This window comes from Cetorhinus maximus, chromosome 27, assembly GCF_964194155.1.
Source record: "Cetorhinus maximus chromosome 27, sCetMax3.hap1.1, whole genome shotgun sequence".
Classification (NCBI taxonomy): domain Eukaryota; kingdom Metazoa; phylum Chordata; class Chondrichthyes; order Lamniformes; family Cetorhinidae; genus Cetorhinus; species Cetorhinus maximus.
Genome location: NC_135905.1, coordinates 15752123 through 15775348, shown reverse-complemented (window position 1 = coordinate 15775348; position 23226 = coordinate 15752123). Strand labels below are relative to the sequence as shown.

The window sequence follows — 23226 nt, the reverse complement described above, 5'->3', positions numbered from 1 at the left end:
AGGCAATATGTTCTAGCAGCTGCTATTCCACGCCTTTCAAATTTTCTCATCATTTACCTAATGGACAGCTATCCTCGCTGTTGTGCAATGATCTATGCAGAACAACTTTCGACATTACAGCCACCTTAGCATTCTTCAAGGTGCTATTTTGAAATGTTCTATCCAGCGTTCTGATGAGTGTTGAGTGTTTGGAATGACAAGTAGCTCAGCGTAATGCTCTAGCTTCTCACATGGTTGAAGTTAGTTAGAATTTTCTGCTGTGGGTCAGGCCCTTATGATATTCATCCTTAACTGATATTTTGTATCTCAATTTTGAATTAAAAGGCAGAGTAGTTTATTTTCCCCACGTTTCTGATTGCTAATACTTTGCCTCCAGATCTATGAAGCATTCAGGCAGTTTCTACATGTCTCCCTGTTATTATTTTCCCCTTTCTCTCTTAAAGAACTTTACTCCAAGTTGCATATGATTCTCGCATGGCAGTCACCCTCTGATATTTTGCCCAGTAGTCATTATTCACCGCTAAACTTTGATGGGGACTATTGGCAGATTATTCAACTATGAGATCTATCACATCTATCCTCACTAGATGTTTGATTGACACACACCTTCTTTTCCTTCACCTAAAGCAATGGCACTGAATCCAATGAAAAGTGCCCTGACTGATGCCCCTAGTAAAGGCTGCAAACTCAGCATAGGCTTGGAATTAAACCTGGGATTTACAGGCCTACATGGCTCAGCTGCTCATGGGATGAATTGACTGAGTCATCAGGGGATTACAGGGAGTTTCTTTGAAACTGTATTTCAGGAGTCTTTTATTTTCATAGAATCAGAAATAAAGTTGACAACAATTTCATATTAATTTTCTTTTTCCAAATTGCTTAAAGCATGCCATTTCTTCTCTTATTTGTGATCGATTTTGATATATTTAAAGCAAAAGCTACAATACTTCTGTCCCAGAGATTTCTCATTACCCATATTTTTTCCTTCAGACTCTGCTGAGTAATCAGTTACAGAAAAGAAAAAAACATATTTCAAACAGAACAGGTAAGCTACAATTTGAAACATCTGGCACCTTCCCAATGTTAAGAATAGGGCACATTGAAACATGTTTCATCAGACAATCATGTTCAATCTAATAAAAACTGGTCTCAGCTGAGACGATCATGGGGCTGCTTAAAGTAACCTCATCAATCCCTGAACTAAAGAGGACAAAAAAAAATCAGCCAGGGTTTTCGCTTCTAATTGTTAGCTGATGACCCCACACATACTTACACAGTGGATGGGTTAAGTGGAGGAGTACAATATTATGGGAAAGGAAGTAGACGGTCTTTGTGATGGAAAGTATATGGGATCTGTACTTCAGCTCAGAGTTGAATAAGTTGCTAGTCATCTGGTTCAGCCTGAAACAGTGTCTGGGCAGGAGAATTGAATCAGAGGCCAGGATAACACAATTTATTAGTATCTACTTCCATAACTAGCTCAACCAAGACATAAAGCAGGTGACCTGGTCACCTTTTTCATTGCAGTTTCTGGGACCTAGCTGTGTGTAAGTTAACCTCTGTGTTTTCCTACAGTGATTGTACATTCAAAGTACCTAATTGGTTGCGAAGTACTTTAGGATATCCTTAAATCTTTTCCCAGTGGCATTACCAGTTTAAGGTGGACCTAAATGACAAAGTCAGATTTTCTCTTCCACACTCCACCATCAGCATCACTTAAATAGAATATTTAAATATCACAAAATATTGTGGATTACCTTCTATCCATCTGTGAGTCAACAAAACCATCAGGATGTCCGATTCAATAATCATGCAGCTTAAGGATATAAACCTGACCTTCATTTTTTCTAAGTTAATTCAGTTTGTCCTACATAACTCAGTCACAATATTCAATTCAACTGTGATTCTGTCATAGCTAAACTACTGAGATATTTTACAGATTGGTTAACACATATTAAAAACACAATGTTTCAACAAATCCCTATCAGGTACATGCGTAGAATCACCATTTGAGATCTACAAAAGGGGTGACACCTGGTTGCGAATTCACAGAAACAACATACAGAAATGTATATGCAGAAGGAGTGCAATGTGTTACGATGTACACACAAAAGGTAAAATCATTCTTGCAAAGTCCATTGGTTCTTGTTACTAGCTAATATAACAACAGCTTATATTGGGAGAAGTCTGAGATTAAGCCAGTCTCTTTGCAACCTTGGTGCCACATTTGACCCCAAGATGAGCTTCTGACCTCATTCACACCATCACTAAGACCCTCATATTTCCACCTCCATAACATTGATCATTTCCCCCCCGCCCCATCTGCTGCTGAAACCCTTATTCATGTCTTCATTACCTCTAGACTTGACTATTCCAATTGGTTCCTGGCTGGTCTCCCAAACTCAACCATCTGTAAACTTGAGGTAATCCAGAACTCAGCTCTCAGTATCTTAACTCACACCAAGTCCCATTCCTCCATCACCCCTGCTCACTGACCTTCATTGGCTCCCGTTCAAGCAACATTTTCATTTTTAAATTCTCATCCTTGTTTTTAAATACCTCCATGGCCTTGCCCCTCCCTATTTCTGAAATCTCCTCCAGCTCTACAACCCTCTAAGATATCTAAACTCCTCTAATTTTGGCCTCTTAAACATCCGTGATTTTAATGACTCCACCATTGGTAGCCACACCTTCACTTGTCTAGGCCCTAAGCTCTGGATGCCTCTCTGCCTTGCTTTACCCCTTTAAGACACTCCTTAAAACCTACCTCTTTGACCAACATTTTGGTCTTGTGACCTAATATTTCCTTATGCGGCTTGATGTCAATTTTACCTAATGCTCCTGGGAAGTGCCTTGGGATGCTTTGTTACGTTAAAGGCACTAAATAAATATAAGTTGTTGTTATATAGCACCTTTAATGTAATAACTCATCCCAAGGTGCTTAACAAGAGCATGATCAATAAAGACATTTTTGGCACTGATGTCCAAAAGCTGAGCCAAAGTGATCCATTTGAATGTGTATTTAAAGAAGGAAAAGAGGTAGAGAGGCAGAAAGATTTAAGGAGGGAATTGCAGTGCTTCGGGTCAAGGCAGCCTTAAGTATGCCAGCTGATGAAGCAGTAATTATCAAGGAGTCACTAGCCGGCCGATTTAGAGGAGATTTGTAAAGCTGCAGAAGGTTACAAAGATAGGGAGGGCAAGGCCATGGAGCGATTTGAAAACAAAGTTGAGGATTTTAAAAATTGAGGAGCTGTCAGACCAGGAGCCAGTGTAGGACAGCAAGCACAAGGCTGACACGTGAACAAGATTTGGTGGCATTTAAGATATGGGCAGTGGAGTTTTGGATGAGCACAAATTCATTTATAACTTTAATGCAATACCAAAACAGCAAAACACAACCTGAGAATGCCAGAACTATTCTTACTGATACTAACTCATGATAACTCTGTTTTTAACTGTCACTTTTTACATTTACAGAATGCACCAGAAATAAGTGTCTAAATGGAGGAAGCTGTGCACAACTTATTCATTCAAAGGATTATGTCTGTCGTTGCCCCGAGGAATATTTTGGTAAACACTGTGAGATAGGTATGTTACCATCCAGCAATCTAACCCATTATTTGCAGTTAGCCTAGGTGATATCATGAAACTTTGTTTAGCCATGTTGATTGAAGGAGGAATTTTGGCCATATCACCAGAGAATTTCCATGCTCTTATTTGCATAATGGCATTGGATCTTTCATGTCTATCTGTACAGGCAGACAGATTTAATGTCTAATCTGGAAAGGGGTACCTTGGATAATGCAGCACTCCATCAGCACTGCATTGTAAAATCAGCCTACATTATGTGTTCAAATCTCACAGTGGTCAAGAGGCAAGCTGGCATTAAAGACCACTTTATATAAAATTGCATGCAAAATCAAATCATTTTAGTATCGTTTTCCAATTTTAAGTTAAAAAGTATTTCACAGAAATTTAAGTAACAAATGGGTTTTATAGGATGGTAGATTGTGTAACATGAAGGTGAACCTGTATGCCATGGTTTTGCAGAGTGGGGATATCAGTATGCACAATAACTTGTTACTGATCTTACTGTGGGAATGTGCTGTACACAGGGCAGGGTCTTCTTGGTAGGGTCAGAGAGAGCCCTGAAGCTGGAGTTATCACTAGTGTAACCTTGCAAATTTTTGAAGTGGTTCAAAGCAGCACTGGTGGGGGCCAAGGGCAGATCACCTTTTTTGTGGTGTTGGTTACAGAGAGATCCAGGGTTGTGTGGTGAGGAGGGAGAATGGGATCAGTTAAGTCATACAAAAAAAAAAGGTAAAAAAGCAACATGTGGGTTTGAAAATAAAATAGTTGAATATATTACATAATCTTACTGCACAGGAGGCCATTCAGTCTATCGTGCCTGTGTCAGCTCCTGGGAGAGCTATCCAGTTCGCCTACTCCTCTGCTCCTTTCCTTAGCTTTCCCATTTCAATATATATATATATATATATATATATACACACACACACACTTGCATTCATTCAAATTGTTCAAAATAATGCCATGCCTAATTAGTAAAAGTACTGTGTGGGATACCTTACTTCCTTAGGCCCAGATGCAGAAATTAAGTGCCAAATGCATACATTCATATCATGGTATCTATTGACACCTCCTCCCTTCTCACCATCTAAGGCCCAAAAACTCCTTCCAAGAGAAAGTGATGTACCTCTATCAATTTAGTATACTGTATCTGCTGCTCACGATATCATCTCTTCCTACATTGGAAAGGCCAAACGAGACTGGGTGACTGTTTTGAGGAACACCTCTGATCAAGCATGATCCTGAGCTTCCTGTCAATTCTCCACTTTGCTCACGCTCTGACCTTTATGTTCTTGGCCTGCTGCAGTTTTCCAGTGAAGCTCAATGCAAACCCGAGGAACAGCACTTCGTCTTTTGATGGCACTCTACAGCCTTCTGGACTCAGCACTGAGTTCAACAATTTTAGATCATAATCTCTGCCTCCATTTTGTTCCTTGTTTTTTTTTTGCTGGTTTGGATTTTTTCTATTTTCTTTATTTTTTAACTTTGCATTTGGACAGCTGCTATCCAACCATTCACACCTCATCTGGACACATCATTTGTTTCTTTACTCATAACGACGCCCTTTGGCTTTTGTACCGTGAAACTTTTTGTCATTTAATTTTTCTTGCCCTCCACCTTAACACAGACTTTTCCTCTTGTCCTTCCACCCCTCTCCCATTTGCCATGCTCAAAACCTATTATATTTTTATCTTTCCTCAGTTCTGATGAAGGGTCATTGACCTGAAAATGTTAACTTTTCACAGATACTGCCTGACCTACTGAGTATTTCTATCATTTTCTCTTTTTACATCATTGATATCTTTGTTTTTTCTAAAGACAGTAGATCCCATTGCATTAATGACAGTGGAAAAGATTACAGGGGAACAAGGAGCTACACAGCATCTGGTGCAGAATGCTTGAAATGGGACTCATTTGCTGTACTTGGAAGAAAATACAATGCAATGAGATATTATGCATCAAAGTTGGGTCTTGGAAGTCATAACCACTGCAGGTAGATTTTGTCTTTTCGTAATACTTTGATGAATTATTTTTTCTGAAATAACTTGATCACAAATTTCTATGCAGCTCAAATAAGGGAAGAGAAACTCTGAAATAAAGGTGGCTAGATGAACCACAATGGTTTTCTGGTGCATTTTTAAAAACCAAAGCTAAAATCACTACTAACAATTAAATCTCTATATCGGTGTGAAAATTTAACTTCCAAGTTTGGAAGATAATGGATTACAGTAAGTAGGGTAACATGCCCTTGGGTTAATTTTAAAGCTAGGTCTCGAAAATAGTTGAAATAGCTGGTTATTTCTCAAGACTGGACAACCCCAAGCACTGCTTCTTGTATTTACACCTGCAATTTATTTGGGTGAGTGTGGGAGAGTAGGTAGGAAAAGAACAAATCAAATGGTTAAAATGCTTAAATACGAGGATTCCTGTGAGAGGCAGCATTCCTAGATAATTATCTAAATAAAACATTTAGAACAGCTCACATGTTGATCCAAGAGTTTTGAAATTGATAGCTGCATTCCCCAAAAACATTCCTAACAGTTTTTCATCTAGACTATTTTCATTCACATCTTTACAGATAGAAAGACAACTGGAAATCCAAAATAATGCCAGGAAGATCTGGAAATGCTCAGCAGTTCAATCAGAATGTGAAAATAAAATGATAGATTTGCACTATTTTCTGATAAAGGATGCCATCAGAAACATTAATCTATATTTCTGTCAGTTACTGACTTTATGGCCAGAATTTTCACGTCTTTTCAGAATTTACACACCTGAACTGAGCGTCTGTCACCTGCTTGACACAAGTGTGTCCCAATGTCACCACACGTCATCACGATATTTCGGTGGGCGGGCGCACAATGATCTCCGTTGCATGTCCGCCATTAATTAACAGGCCACTTAAGGCCCTTGAGCCAACTGTGCGGGTGGGCACCCCATGCCTAGGCACGGGCAATATCTGCTGGCCCACCCAGAGAGGGACATGTGAAAGATTCAATGCTGTACTTGCACTCAGAGTTGGCGGGCGGGGGGCTGCTGGGGGGAAAGCCTACCTGCTGTGTTAAGTGACCTCTGCCAACATGGTATTCACCCTTCCCAAGCGCAAGAGGTCGTTGAAATGCTTGCTGCACTAGACCCATGTGCGTTGCACCACGTCATGGGGCTAACTATGTCTGCCACCTCCTCCCAGGCACATTTGGTCAGGTCGGGGGGGATCTCCTCCTCCTGTCCCTAGGAACAAGGACCTCCCGCCGTGCTGCCACCTCCTCCAGGAGGGCAGCTAGGCACTCGTCAGAAAAGTGAGGGGCACTGTGCGTTGCTGCCCGACCCTCCTGCCTGGCCTGCTCACCCGCAGCGTAATGGAGAGCCCTTCTGTTTGCCATGATGCACAGCCTCTGCAAGGCTGCCTGCGTGCTATTGGAACAGGCCGCCGGGTCACCAGTGGACCCTGCGGTCATTGCATTCCTGCCGCCGCCCACCCACTCCTGCTATCCTTAGGAGCCGCGCTTCACGCTGGGTGGGCCTTAATTGGCCCGCCCACGTAAAATGGCGGCGCGGAGCTGATCGCGGGCAGCTCTGCGCCCGTCTGCTCCTGAAAATTCTCCCCTATATGTTCTGCTTTTTTTAATGTCTGATAAATGGAGTTCACTTTATTTGGCCAGAAATTTACTAGTCTATTATGGTTTTTTAAAAAATATTTCTCCTATAAAAGGAATCCAGATGGTGATGCCAAACCTTGGTGTTATGTTCCGGGTTCAATGTATTGGGAACCCTGTGATATCCCAACATGTCAAACAATAGTAGGTAAGTGAAAACTTTATCATGAATTACTATTGGAAAAACTATTTAAAATAATAAAATAATAATGTGAAAGCATTTTCCAGAGACAAGCAATTCATGATTTTTAAAAAACTATTAAACATTAACATGGTGCCTGGTTACTCAAGTACCTGGAGCATCAAAATACTGAAATCTGTTTCACAGTTGAGTTTGGATGGATGGAAAATGTTTCCATTTACTGCTTGTCAAATTGACATGGACACTATGTCCCCTTAGTTGGCAATCACACATTGGTCTTTCCCACTACTCATCTGGTTCTCTGAGCATCTCACTTGTTCCATCCCTCTCATCTCTCTTTTTAAATCCTTGTCTTTATCATAGTACCCTAAGTTTCCTTACCATTCCAACCACACTTCCTTCTGTACCGCCCCTGGAATAAATTCTCCACTAAATCACATAACTGCACTTTCAAACCTCCAACTATCTAACCTTTGGCCCTCAATTAATTACAATACTTAACTAGATATCAATCTGTTCAACTAAATACCTTATCTCCAGCTTTGAAACCCTTGCCCCCAGAAAAACAATTTCTCCCACAACTTGACCATTCCTCCTACTATGGCTCCACCTTCACTCTCTCAATTTGAAGGGCTGTAGACTTGAGCATGTCTGCTGCACAACTAATTTCACCATCTGTCTTTGCATCTGGCTGGACCACATCAAGAACAATAGGGCCTTGCTCACATGTGCCAAAATATCACACCAGCCGAGGATCATCATAAAAACAAATATAAGCTCTCTTCTTTTCTCCACTATCAAATGATTCCTTAAGCTCCTCTCCTCTGCCCCTCCACCCTCACTTCCAACCATAATTATGAAGAACACATGGACTTCTTTGCTCAGGTTATGTGGTGTAGTGGTTGTGTTCCTGGATTAACCTAGAGGATTCTGCTGGTACTTCCATATAACTCTTACCCTCATCCACTCTCACCCTGAACTCATGAGTTTCTCTCCTATCTCTCTTTAATTACCTTTCCCCACTCAATTGTCCATGAGATCCACTTTATGCGTTTTTGACCCCATTGAGCTAAATTGCTGGCCAACCAACTTTCCTTCCTCAATCCCCATGCTAGCTGACATTATAAATAGTTCCCTCTCCTCAGGTAAACTCCCCCTACCTTACAAAAATGCCATCAACGAAACCTCGTCAAAGAAAAACAACCATGATCCTTCTGTATTTACATACTATTGTATCACCCCATTTCCAACTTTCCTTTCCTCTTCAATATCCTTGCATATGTTGTGTCTCTCAAATCCATGCTTATCTTTACCACATTCCATGCCTGAATCTCTCCATTCAAGTTTCTGCCATACTGTAGCACAGAAATGAGCCAGTCACAAATTATACATTCTATGAATGTGATAGCACTACACTATTCTTCCTCATCTTTTTCAACCTCACTGTAGTGTTATGATCTCCATAGAAGAGATTTTAATTCCCAGTGACCAACTTAAAGGAGGTTTTAGGACTTTTACTGTAAGAAAACAACTAAAAACAACACCGACTTAGCAATCAAAAACAAAAATACTGTGGATGCTGGAAATCTGAAATAAAAACAGAAAATGCAGTAAATACTAAGCAAGTCAGACAGCATCTCTTTCATTAACATCTAATGCCACCTGACCTGTTGAGTATTTCCAGCATTTCCTGTTGTTATCAACTAAACAATAATTAGTAGGCAACTAATACACTAAACCACAGAAAACATATCCCCCTTTAACTTTTAGCACAACCAGAAATCCTACGCCATAGTTATACTTCACTGCCTGCTAGCTACAGAATTGCGGTTTTTACGGGAACTACGTATGTCACTCCCTGCTTCCAGGTTTGCGTCTTCCCATTTCACTAAGGCGTAACGTCAAGTGACTATGAAAATTCATTTTGCTCAGTTTTCGGAAAAGTCTGAATCGAATATCAGCAGGAAGGCCCACTCTGGCGATTCTTCTGCCCCACCCCAGCAGGATGAATCTTCCAGATTCCTTAGATTACCATGGGATACACCTCTTTGAGCAGAGACCAGCTTTCTTCCTGCTTTCTGCTTGGTAGCTTGCAGAGAAGTCACACTCTTATTCTCTCTGCTAATCACACCAGCTGCAGCCTCTGTTTCTTTGTGAGACCTCCCTCTTTCTCTCTTTTCTGCCAAAAACTTGGGGACTGAAAGTCTATTCATAGTCAGCACAGCTGCTCTTGCCATTATTTTCAGTTGTGAACATTTTACACTTCGTTCCGAGTAAGTCTCATCCCGGGCCTCCTGTCCCCATCGTAACCAAGCCACCCAGGCTTATTGCTGGGCAGAATTCATAGCAGATAGCAGATCACAAGACTCTCTTCACCACACTACATTACCTTGAATTACAGGGACGATCCCAAAACATAATCATCTTATACAACCTCGCATTCATAACAGCAGCCTTTGAAATAGTCAGCCGCACCACAATCTTCCTCCGATGTTTCTCTTCCGTTATTCAGGCCAATGCCCTTGCTTGATTACAATTATACCTATCTGTAGCCAGTGCATCTCCATCTTACCACCCCTTGGCTTCCTCTTCTAATTGGCTTTCATTGATGAAATAATGAAAAATATGTTTAATTTAACTGAACTTTTTTTTTTAAGAGCCTTAATTAAAAGCATTTGTTGTTGGTGATAAGGAACAATAAAATACTGCTCACCAGCAAAGCATACCATCATGTAAGATAATGCTACTGTAAGTGTATAAACTTGTACCTAGTGTTCAGAAAAGATGTACAATATAAAAACTTAGTTGGATTGATGCACGTACAATTTGATTTCTGCCATATTGTCTTGCCTTCCCCCTTTTTGAAAGAATTGATTCCAAGAGACTGTAGCTCTTCCACTACTGCATCCAAGTGGCTATTCTTCAAGGATAAGCCCAGAAATTAAGAGTTGATAGGTTGCTGCACCACAAAATTCAATGATGTTCTTGTCCAACAGTCATGCACATGCAATTCCAACAGAGGCCTCTGGAAAGCAATGAGGAGTGGGAACACAGCCGACTTTACACCCTTGACCTTAGGAACACTGACCAATTGGAGCACACCTGCTACCACTTGACTGAAATGAGCTAACTTGACACAGACCCAGATATTGAAGCTAGGACATTCCTCAAATCTTTGGAATGAGCTGGCTCAACAGAGCTTTCAATTTTTAACATGGCCAACAGCTTCCACAGCACAACAACATACTTAGTGAAATGCTCAGACTGTATCATCTGTAACACCTGTTTTCCTATACTATTAATTTGGCAGAACTTGTGGCCTATTATCTATAATTGAAATATCCCTAGACATTCTGCCACGCTTACTTGTTTTAATCATTTGAACAACTCATCATTTTTTTGTGTTTGTAGATACTAATATTACCCTTGTTGGTAGTTTAGGTATCTTTGGATGTGGGGTTTTAATATTCCAATAAACAATATGATTGGGTTAACCCACTAATTTCTCTCCCCAGCATTAAAGTGTGGCCAGAGGGAATATAAAATGAACAAGATTACTGGAGGAAAGAAAGCAGCCATTGAATTTCACCCCTGGCAAGCAGCACTCTACATAACTGAGATACGATCCACAAATCCATATTTTATATGTGGAGGAAGTCTGATCCACCCTTGTTGGGTTCTGACAGCTGCACACTGTGTTGACACAAGGTATCTTAAACACTCAATTATTTATGCCCACAGCTAAGCAAATTTTTGCAATGTACAAATGAAAATATTAGTGTTAGACTGTGATCCCACACTGTGAGCTGTATGGTTTGGAGAATCAGGACTACAATGCCATATTCACATCTCCGATTCATACTCCCTGGGAATGTGGACTTTGCTGGGAAGGGAATGGAATGGAATGGAATATTTATCAAGTTCAGCAAACTTAGTTACTTGTGTGGTTGTTCGATGTAAATTAACTTTCTGGGAGTTGACTTACACTTCTCCACATCAACTTATACAATTGCGGAACAGGGTTATAACTATGAAACTTCCTCTTGTGACCTGAATACCAGTGTTCATTGCAAGTTATTTCTTTATCTCTCTAAAAATGTACCATATGAATGAGATGAGGTGAAATTTGGTTTGAATTGTTAAATTGCCTTAATCTACAGTAATGTGAACATAGAAAACTATGGCTATGATCAAGTTCATTTACTGCAATCTTACAACTTATCTCCTTTAACTTTGACTTAAACATAAAGACTCTTCTACATTCTATCTTATAACCCAGGGAAGAAACTTTCTCCCTGAAGACTATATTTTTTTACACTTCTCACAACACTTTACTACCTACTAGGAGATTTGGTGCTTTTTTTTAAACCTCAAGCCAGAGTCAGCTTTCAGTCAAAGCTGACTACACCCCCACCAAACAGCAGAGACCATCAGCTTAAATTGACAATTACCCTATTGAGTTCAAATGAATAGGATTGCCACAGCAACAATGAACTTGAACAATTATTGGAATTTCAAATTTTCTTTCACTATCTCCATGATGTCCATTCAGATGCTCGGCTGAAAATGGATACACATCGGATCTGCTCTCCCTATCCTGTGATCTTTACCCAATGATTACACCTGATGTTGGTTCACTCTGTACAATGTCATAGGAAGGTCAATTGATAATCTGTGTATTTTTTTAAATTTACTTTTACAAACTGTTTATTCATGGCAGACTTTATTTGTGGAGCTCCTATTATAAAGTGAAATTGAGACAAGTCTGAGTGATAATGAAGACCTATGTTAGCCTGAATTTCTTCTGTGAACAGAAATTGGAGAGCATTCATTGAATAGTAAATGATAATTTAACTATGACCCAAAAGCTTGTAAATTTGTGCCAAGTTATAAAATGTTCTAAGAGAAACCTTTTTTCCGTTCAGAGTTTCTCATGCGGAGTATCATGTAGTACTGGGAAGACCTTCAATAAATGAACCTACGAAAAATGATCAAACATTTATAGTGGAAAAGATAATTAGTCATCCACAGTTCAATGACGATACCTTTGACAATGACATAGGTAAGATTTGTTATTGGTATTAGATTAATAGAAATTGTAAACAAGATTCAGGTCAGAAGTCTCATGCTCGATCCTTAATGTATATTATAACTCTTTAAGTTAACTTCTTGTTTAATTTCAAGGTTTGACTAATGGTTTTCTTTTTCTTTTTAGCTCTGCTAAAGTTAAAATCTCAATCAGGAATGTGCGCAGAAGCGTCTAAATTTGTGCAACCCATTTGTTTGCCTTCTAAACATCTTACATTTCCTGAAAACACTCAGTGTGAAGTTTCTGGATATGGGAAGGAAGCTGAGTGTAAGTTGGAAATTCTGGTTGATAAGTCTTGCTATAATATTTTTATTTTCAAAGTGCAATCCTTCCTTGCTTTAAAAAACCTTTTCATGGTTTTATCTATTTCTTAAAAAATACAGCCGATTGATTGATTGATTGAAATAATGCATGTATATTAGTGATAATGCTGTTCAATGCAATTGATTTATATGTTAATTAAAATTTTGTTGCCATTTCCTTCATTGTAGTTCTCTAAATATAAGTAGAATTGTAGAATCATAGAACTATCCAGCAAAGAGGGAGGCCATTTAGCCTGCTCTACCTTTACTGGATCATAGAAAGAGCTTATTCCTATATCCCTGCCTTTTGTCCATAGTCCTTTTATTTCCTCATCCTCAAGTATCTGTCAAACCCTTTTTAGAATTATTTATGGAACCAGCTTTCGCCACCTTTTCAAGTAAGTGAAAAAAATTCTCATCTCTCTAGATTTTTCGCCAGTTATTTTAAATCTATTCCATCCAGTATTGATTCACTCACAAGGAGGAGTATTTTTCTCTACCTACTCCATTATCTTTAAAACCACTATTGGGTCACTTCTTAACCTTGCTTTTCCAAGGACAAGAGTCCTAATTTTTCTAACCTCTCATAACTGATGTCTTTCATCTATGGCAACGTCCTGGTAAACCAGCTCTGTACTCTTTCCAAGGCCTTTACGTCTTTCCTGATGCCCAGAATTGTTCATAATACTCCAACTGAGACCTAACCAATCATTTATAAAATTCCAGCATGATCTTTTTGCTTTTATATTCTATTCCTTTATTTAAAAACCCAATTAACCATCCTATCAATTGGTCATGCCACCTTTAAGCATTTCCCTATATGAGCACCAAGGTTATTCTGCTCATCTACACTTTTCAAAATTATGCTATTTATAGTATACAGTCTTTCCAGGTTAGTCCTTCCAAAGTGCAACACTTTATAATGATCTACTTTGCCAATTTTGTATCATCTGCAAACTTTATAATGCTGCTCTCTGCACATAAGTAAAGGTTATTTCTAATAATTTCAAATAGTAACAGACCCAAAACTGACTCTTGGAGGACATCACTGCAACCACCTCTATCTGCAAAACAAGCATCCATCACCACCCTTTACTTCCTGCCACTGAGCCAATTTTGCATGCATACATCAGTTCCTCTTAAATTCAGGAGTTCTCGCCTTCTTAACAAGCTTCCTGTGTGGCACTTAGAGAAACATTCTCTGAAAGTCTAGACACACATTTTCCCTGTTCCCCCAAAGAATTCAATCAAGTCAGTCAGACATGATTTACGTTTAACAAATCCATGCTGGCTTTCCTTGGTGAATTCATGATTTTCCAAATGAAAGTTAATTTGTTTCCAATAACTTCCTCATCACTCATGTTAGTTTGTAAATTCCTGCTTTATTTCTCTCTCTCTTTTCTTGAACAATGGTATAATATTAGCAACCCTTTTGTCCTCCAGCATTCACTCCTGTATCCAATAAGGATTAAAAGATTGTAACTAATGCCTCTGCTTTTTACCTTTCCTCCTTTTAGCAATCTAGGATGGATTCCATCTGGACCAAGTGACTTACCAACTTTCAGTTATGCAAACCTTTTTAGTACATCATCTCTACCTATTATCCTGTCCATAACTTCCCTCTCCTATTTTAGTGTAAACTTCACATCATTCACTTCCTTTGTGAAGACAGATGCAGAGAACTCATTTAATACCTTAGGCATGCCCTCTGCCTCTACATGAAGAATTCTCTTCTAGGTCCTAAATAGGCCCTGCCCCAATAAAATATAGTGGGGTTGAATTAATGTTGCCTGCTAATCTTTACTTGTAACCTCTCTTTGCCTTTCATATTAACTTTTCCAATTTCCTCCTGTACTTTCCATAATCTTCCTGGTTCTTAACTGAAACTTGCTCCTGACATTTGTCACAAGCCTCCTTCTGTTGTTTCGTTTTACTTTTATTTCATTTGTCATCCAGGATGCATTAATTTTGGATGCTCCATCTATTCTCTTCAAAAGAATGTGCCTAGCTTGTGCCTGAACTCTGTCTTTTCTGAATGCCCTCCTTTGCTCTGTTACTGCCAAGTAATTGTTGTATTTATATAGATTGTTCTATAAAAGTTTCTTGCATTTTGTAAAACATGTCTATGCAGTCCAAATATTTCCAGCACTTTACTTCAATAGTGTTGCAAACCAGCATTATGTCAAATAATTTTCTCAAGAAATGTATGATGATAGAAGTGTACATTTTTAATTTTGTATTTTTGTTTTATTTCAGTTTCTCCTTTCTTCTCCAAATTTCTGAAGGAGGCAAGAGTGAATTTGATTTCACAACAAGAATGTGGGTCTCCTAAATATTATGGAAACAAATTAACAGACAATATGTTGTGTGCTGCCCACCCTGACTGGAAGGCGGATTCTTGTAAAGTAAGTAAACAGAACCAAGTTCATTGACATTTTCCAGTAAAATTCACTAAATCTGAGATGTCCTAGGCCCAACCATCTTCAGCTGCTTCATCAATTACATTCCTTCTATCATGAGATCAGAAGTGGGGATGTTCATTGAGTACCATTTGCGACTCCTCAGATACTGAAGCAGTCCATGTCCAAATGCAGCAAGACCTGGACAATATCCAGGCTTAGGCTGATAAGTGGCAAGTAACATTCGCCCCACACAAGTGCCAGGCAATGACCATCTCCAGCAAGAGAGAATCTAACCATCGTCCCTTGACATTCAATGGCATTACCATCACTGAATCCCCCACTATCAACATCCTGGGGATTACCATTGGCCAGAAACTGAACTGGACTAGCCATATAAATACTGTGGTTACAAGAGCAGGTCAGAAGCTAGGAATCCTGCGGTGAGTAACTCACCTCCTGACTTTCCAAAGCCTGTCCACCATATACAAGGCACAAGTCAGGAGTATGGTGGAATACTCTGCACTTGCCTGGATGAATGCAGCTTCAACAACACTCAAAAAGCTTGACACCATCCAGGGCAAAGCAGCCCGCTTGATTGGCACCCCATCTACAAACATTCATTCCCTCCACCACCAATGCACAGTGGCAGCAGTGTATACCATCTACAAAATGCACTACAGGAACTCACCAAGGTTCTTTAGTCAGCACCAAGGTTCTTTAGTCAGCACCTTCCAAACCCATGACCACTACCATCTAGAAGGATAAGGACAGCACAAACACATGGGAACACCACTACCTGAAAGTTCCGCTCCAAGCCACTCACCATCCTGACTTGGAACTATATCGTCATTCCTTCACTGTCGCTGGGTCAAAATCCTGGAACTCCCTAACAGCTCTGTGGGTGTACCTAAGCCACATGGACTGCAGCGGTTCAAGAAGGCAGCTCACCACCACCGTCTTCTCAAGGGCAGTTAGGGATAGGCAATTAATGCTGGCCCAGCCAGCTATGCCCACACCCCATGAATGAATAAAAAAAAATAAACTGTACCATATAATGCTTTTGACAATTGTTGCCAGTCTTTACTTGGTAAGGAATTGTGCTTTTTAAATGTGAAAAAAAACTACTTATATTAGCCTGGATTTTGCAGTCGTAGGGAAAGGAATAGCACAAAGTTGACAGCTACCTACAACATGGTTGTCGGTTTTTAAGTGGACTTGCACTAATTGAGTGTCTGACCCATAGGGAAACTCTCGACAGGGCATCTATGAGGAAGACAGGAAACAATGAGGTTCTTCAACTAATCAAATTGAAGAATCTTCACTGAGCTATGCAGAGTCTAAACCCAGAAGTATAAATTACATTTAAATCGTGTTCAGAAAGCAAAATAAATAAACATTGTGAAAGGAAGATGGGATTAGGAGAGAATAGAAGAGACAGCTGAAAAAGTAACATTTTTATTAAAACATCACCAGCACGAATTAGCTTCTGAAGGAATGAAACTCCACAGCTGAAAATTACATTTTCTTGGCCAGAGAAGTTGTTTGGATAATCTTCACATTAAAAATGCACTTACTTTTGAATGCGGCAGGTTTAACAATGTTTAGTGGATAACTGGTCAGTTTAGTGGTCAGTATTCCAACTTCACGCTGTTGCATTATTTTAGTACCAAGTCTTTCAGAGAGGTGTGGGTATAACGCAGACTTCGGAGGAGCAGGGTAACTTGGACCGCAATGTCTGGTCTTAGCTGTGCATATGCATACTCCACAGGTTGCTATACAATTTACTCCATAATAACAGTGAGCACTATTAGACTCACCATTATCATTAGCACAAAATATGGGCTATTATGTGCTTTTTCTCATCTCAGAAATAACTCAAGGGTTCAAATTCAATATTTACTTTGCAATGATTATTATATAGGCAAACAAGGCAACTATTTTGACTTCAATGCAAATAAAAAATTGGAAGACCTGTAAAACAGGCTGCTGACTCACTGTCACGCATTTCACACAACCACCCAAAGTAAAAACTACCCACTGCATTTGTTACTTCTGTAAAAGATTTCAATTTAAATGTGTGTTACCCGTATTAGAATATTGTGCTCTTTGACATTGCAAGCCAATTCACTACATTTTTCATTCTCAGATACTGAGCCAGAGTATAATTAGTAATTTTCTGAATCTTTTCTCTTATGTATTTAAACAGTAACAATATAGCAACCTTCCCAATGAATTGATTTAAGCTTTAATTAAACCATTTATTCTTCTTTTAATGACAGGGAGATTCTGGTGGACCTCTTGTATGTGAAAACAATGGACAGATGCATCTTCATGGAATAATTAGCTGGGGAGAAGGGTGTGCCAAAAAAAATAAACCCGGCGTTTACACAAGAGTTAGAAACTACATCCAGTGGATTGAAGAAAACATGAATGCCTGATTTAACAGATTTTAAATCACTGGTCACAATATCAGCTGATCAGTGACCTAGATTGTTTGCAGTAAGGTTTATGTGTCTAATACTATTATCCAATCTACCTCCTGTAATTTACAATTTTGGTATAGTTCTGAAAATTTAAGTCAGTTAAAGCACATTTTACATCTGCAACATTTTGAATTTTGTCTGCATCAGACAACATGGCCCATTTTTATATGTTTCATTTAATATAGCTAAACATTTTTAAAAATTAACTTTTCTAATTTGTTGGGAAGATAAAGACTAATATGTACAGGGCAATGAGCCATTTTGTAAGACAGTTTGTTTTGCTGTGAACTGGTTTTGACTTCACAGTTCACAAACTGTGCATTGTAACTGCTGAACTAGTCTCAGTTTGCATTTGGCTATCGGATGGGAGACCACCCCTGGGAGTAAGTATATCCGGAAGTGAACTTTGTGAACTTGAACAAATTCACAGGCTGGCTGGTCTGCCTTTAAGCTTTTTTTTAATGTTAGTGAAGAGCCAAAAGGATCTTTTCTAATACAAAACATGCTACCAATAGGATGCAAATTAGCAGGTTACTTGCATATGTGTCAGTGTAACCTGTGCACCTGAACTAACAAGGCTGATACTGTTTCAAACCTGTGCCTGTATCATAATGGCAACATACAACAAACTTGAACTGTTGTCAAAGCAAATAATTTATTTTCATTTGATACTTTTTTGATATTTAATCGGTTGTGTGGAGTGTATACAATTATCACTTTCAGCATACTAAACCAGGCTAAATTGGTGCCTCCTCAAGACTCTAGCTTTATGTAATGGTGGGTCATAAGAACATAGGAATTAGGAGTAAGAGTAGGCCATTCAGCCTTAGAGCCTGCTCCGCCACTCAGTACGATCATGGGTCAAGTTCACTGTTCTATCCATTTGGTCTATTTTGTTAAGAATGCTGAAACTTTTTGTGACCATTCATGAATATTTTCTAAGGTCATATTAGGCCTCAAATTCATTATGATGTAAATTTATTTTCCCACTTGTATTTGGGTCAAATGATACATTCTATGCACTAAGTACATTTAAACCTTTCGTAAAATTTGGACACCTCAGGTCAGAGACAAATAGTACATGTCCCTCAAGCATTGGATGGGGACAATTATTATGGATCCAAGGATGAAATTAAATCAATATATGTGCCACGAGTCTTAAATTCATCAGACCTTGGTAATTCTAAAACTAGACATGATTAAAATGTATCACCTCAGTTTGGTACAGTAATGCCTTGCTTAACATGGGAGTTGCTTTCCTGAAAAGTGCAACTTTAAATGAAACAACATTAAGCAAATCAGACTTTCCCATTACAGCCAATGCAAAAGCTTTAGTTAGGTTCTGTAGGGCCTCTCCCATTAGGAAAAAACATGTAAAGATTATACCCTATGTCATAAATACTGTACATAGTAATATTTTAGAGGCAATTTTTATTTCTAGGAAGATTGAAGTTAACTGTAGAAAATGAGATAAACGCAACTAAAGGAGCTCTAAGACTTACATTTAAAAGGTTGGTGCCATGTTGACCAAGAGGTTAACAGCTAAAAACGTTATATCATAAAACAGCAGGTGTGCTTACTTAGCTGGAGAATTGGAGATGAGGTGTCTACACTGCTTGCAAAGAAATGCAAGCCAGAGAGTTTTGTTTTGGGAGTTAAAGCCACAATTAATCTAAAAGTATTCAGTGAGCCCTGGAACGCTACGTCGTCATGGAGATGGTTGGAGCTTAAGAAAGTTCTAGGGTTTCAATTTATCTGTGTGTTTGCTGGGGGAATGTGTGTTCTGCAGCAGGGGAAAAGGCCATACCGAAAAGGTGCTGCTGTTAGGAGGCTCCAGGCAGCTAAAGTGATGCTGTTAGTTGGCTCTGTGTGGTTGGGGTTCAGGAGAAGTCTTGTGGAGCTGGGAAGATGGCAGAAAGTTACTGGCTCCGTGTTGGAAAGGGTTAAACCTCAGGGGAAACCCTGGGAGCCATTTATAATTTAGTATAGCTGGAGAGATTGGAGCCTGGTGAAATCCAGGGTAGTGCCAGGCCAGTGAAGCAAGCCAACTGTTAAAGTAGAGGCTGAAATTGCACCAGTAAGTAGAGGCTGAAGTGCAGACTTGGAAATCCAGGGGAATGGAGCCTCAGGATGAGACTGAAACCCTTGGAGGGGTGCACTTGTTGAGGCTTTGAGATAATTCAGGGGCTTGTTCTTCAAAAGTGAAAAGTTTGGAGTCCCTCAAGAGGGAGACAGAGTTTCAACTGGACTGGTTCACTTACGGTGTTTACTGACATCTGGGTGGGTTGTTAAGAAATCCGTGGGACGTGTCTTGGTCACATTCGCTATTTATTGTACACTGTGGTGTGTTCGACCACAGTTTGCTTGTTAATTTAAATGTACCTCATATGTACCTGAATGTTAGACTACAAGATTGATGTAAATTGTTGTATCGTGAAGTTTATTTTTGTTTGTTCAAAACCTGTGGAATCCTGTGGCTTTATTCTCTAATCAAGTATATTGAATCCCAAACTCTGTCCCCTTTAAACAAAACGTTATTGGTCCTAAACCGGATCTTACCAAAAACTTGGGGGGTCAGGTCCAGGATCATAACACCTGTAAGTTTTTAAATGTTGTACACTGTTTATGAATATAGTAATTTAGCAAAATAATTTTTAAAACAGAATAAATTTAAAAATATAAAAGAAATATGCTATTCTACTTACCTCCTGCTCACCATCTCTCCTGCTCATCGTCTCTCCCACTCCCTGACCCTCCGGCTTGCTGCCGAGTGTGCTCTCCTAACCTCTGGCTTGCAACTGATCATCGTTTTGGAGTGGTTTCTCCCTCTCTCTGACACTCCCGCTCCTTGACCCTCTCGCTGGCTGACTCTGCTGCTCCCCGACCCTCCCAGTCACTGCACTCTCCCACTTGCCACTTCCCTCTCTGTGAGTGAGGGCTCAGCAGATGAGCAGTGAGAGGCAGGAAGCATCCTACGGCATGAGAGCATCTTCACATTGCAGGGTTGCAGAAATAAGCTGCAAGCTGGAGAGACGGCGACCAGGAGGGTCAGGGAATGGGAGAGGCCACTTCAAAATGGCGCCGATCGGCTCATGCCCTATGTCACATCCGGCACAGAACAATGTTAAAACAAAACTGAGACTAAGCACAAGTACCGGCCCCATTAATTGACCGTTAAATCAAAAAGGCGTAAAATGGGGTGACATAAAGCAAGAACTTAATGTCCTTTTAAAAGCTGAAGAGCATAAACGAGCTTCTTTATTACTTACAACATGTTATGATGACAATTTATGATATTTGTGGAGCAAATATAGGTCTGAATTTTATTTGTTCACCTCCAAAAAATCTGGATTGTCAAGTATTTTTTATGGTAGTTAATGAAAGAGCAGATATGGTTATCAGCTGGAGTTAATATCTGAAGCATTGACAGTGTATCCATCAAGTAGACATGCAAGTGATATTGTCCTGTTTCCAAACACATAACCAAACTTAAAGTCCAATAAAGCTTTTATCTAAAGTCCTGTCCTATATATTTAGATAAAAGCACTTTTCTCTCACTTATGATGTTATTATTGCTAGATTTTTATACACATACAATCAAAACCCAAGTCTAATCCTAGAATTTTTTTTACAAAAGCTATAATGTTTATCTGGATTTGAAGTTTCCATTGCTATTTACAAGATAATCAGCTAAGAGATTACAATGTTAATTTTACTTTGTAAAACTGTGACTATATTTTGTATTGTTATCTTTTCAGTTGTGTTTTTTAGTTTCAAGGGTTCAGTGATTGTACCTAGCCTGTTGATACAATTTTAATTTTTATTTGATTCATTATATGCTTTATTCAGATATTAAATGCAATTTTACTTTTTAAGCACACTCAGTATTTAACGGATAAATTTGCAAGTTGTTCCAAGGTTAATGTATACAGTAATATGGAGGTATTATTTATGCAACTTATTTTTAACATACCTATAAATACATGTATAATCCTGAAAAAGAAGTCAAAACAAACAATACGGGCCTTCTGAAAAAATATGGCATTTGAAAAGAATGCCAGGAATTGCATATGGATTTATAAAAAATGATAATTTTGTTGCCTTCAAGATCGTTCCATTTTGTTCCAAAGGAAGTTGAGAAAAATATATCAGAGGAAAATGATTTTTCATCTTTGCTTGTGTAATAAAAAAATGTCTAACACTATACTAGTGATTGACTTCTGAAAAAGTCACACACTATTTCCAACGGTCCTGTGATATTTAGTACAATTTTTATTGTTAATCTTTCTATGTAGATTAATAAAGTTAATTCTTGAAATACATACATGTTTATTAATAGTTTCTGTATTTTTTTTAACAATCATAGACTGCGTCACAGTGTTTGATTAGAAAACAAGTCACATAGGTCATGTACCCAAATAGGCCATAGCTTAACTACTGGTGTTTGTACCTACTCTACAGTTAACCTCGGGTCCTCAGACACAGGTGCAGCCCATATATTGGCTAGAGATTGTAAGTTGTTGTACAGTTATAAGGCAATTGAAGCAGATAGCTGCCATGGAAATTAATGTTCAGTGCATTTTATTTGCCATTAATAATATTGGCATTTGTTCACTAAAAAGACTCCACCTCCAAAGGATGCATAGGTCACACCAGTTACTTTAAAATGCAAAGTGTGAAATACATGTGTGGCCTGTAGTTGTAAAAATAGACATGGGTCACTGATTTTTCTGGGTGATGCACAGATGTTTGTCTGTGCAATAACACTAAATGTTTAATCCTCAAGATAATCTATTAGGAAAATAACAAATGATGTTCTAAAATTGGCTTAGTGTATTTCTACTTATTTATATTATTGATACTTTGCAAGATAAATACATAGGTTAAAAGAGTGCTGTTAAAATATCAAGGCTAATTCTACTTGCTGCTCCTTGTGGTTTTCTCAGAAAAGTGAACAGAATTATAAATTTAATTGCTAAAATGCTGCTCATAATCTCAGCAAATCCAATCCCAGGTACTAAACAAAGAAATTGACTTATTCAGTCATCACAAATCAGTGGCCCCAATTATAAATACATATTATCAAAGAATGTGATTCAAAGAACATTAGCTTAAAAAAAACTTGGAATCCTACATAACAAATGTTAAATTTACTTTATGGCTCAATAACCATAAATCAATGATCCAGCAATAAATTTTCTGTAATAATGATGGTCATATGAGGTCGTTATAGGATCTTATGAGGTCAATATATGTCTGGGAAAAAAATAACATGAGCTGGAGTGGTAAATAATTTTCTTCACTGTAAAACTGATTGACATCCAATTACAGATTTTGGTGCAAAGCCTCATGCAAGTCATGATACTAGAGCCAAATGTGAGCATAAATATTTTACCCATTTAACCACTTTACAGTCAACGTAAGCATCAGTGCAGCAATATCTTCAACATGAACCTTACTTGATGCATTAGCATAAATTGGAAGTTTGTGTCTGAACCATCAGTACATCAATTAAGAAACAAACTGCTACAAGCATGAACTTCATGCTAGAACCAGGCAGTACA

General features: G+C 38.7%; 1 protein-coding gene across 1 annotated transcript in view; it reads left to right on the top strand.

Moving 5' to 3' along the window:
- Positions 1-21984, top strand: part of LOC144668609 (salivary plasminogen activator beta-like) — a 32412-nt gene extending 10428 nt beyond the window's left edge. Inside the window, exons 3-12 of the mRNA XM_078530796.1 lie at positions 991-1045; positions 1989-2114; positions 3478-3588; positions 5407-5581; positions 7301-7392; positions 10902-11094; positions 12312-12448; positions 12602-12742; positions 15034-15182; positions 17459-21984. Of these exons, the coding sequence (XP_078386922.1) occupies positions 991-1045; positions 1989-2114; positions 3478-3588; positions 5407-5581; positions 7301-7392; positions 10902-11094; positions 12312-12448; positions 12602-12742; positions 15034-15182; positions 17459-17617 (1338 nt within the window). The 3' untranslated portion in view covers positions 17618-21984. The remainder of the gene's footprint in view (positions 1-990; positions 1046-1988; positions 2115-3477; positions 3589-5406; positions 5582-7300; positions 7393-10901; positions 11095-12311; positions 12449-12601; positions 12743-15033; positions 15183-17458) is intronic.
- Positions 21985-23226: the final 1242 nt, after the last annotated feature.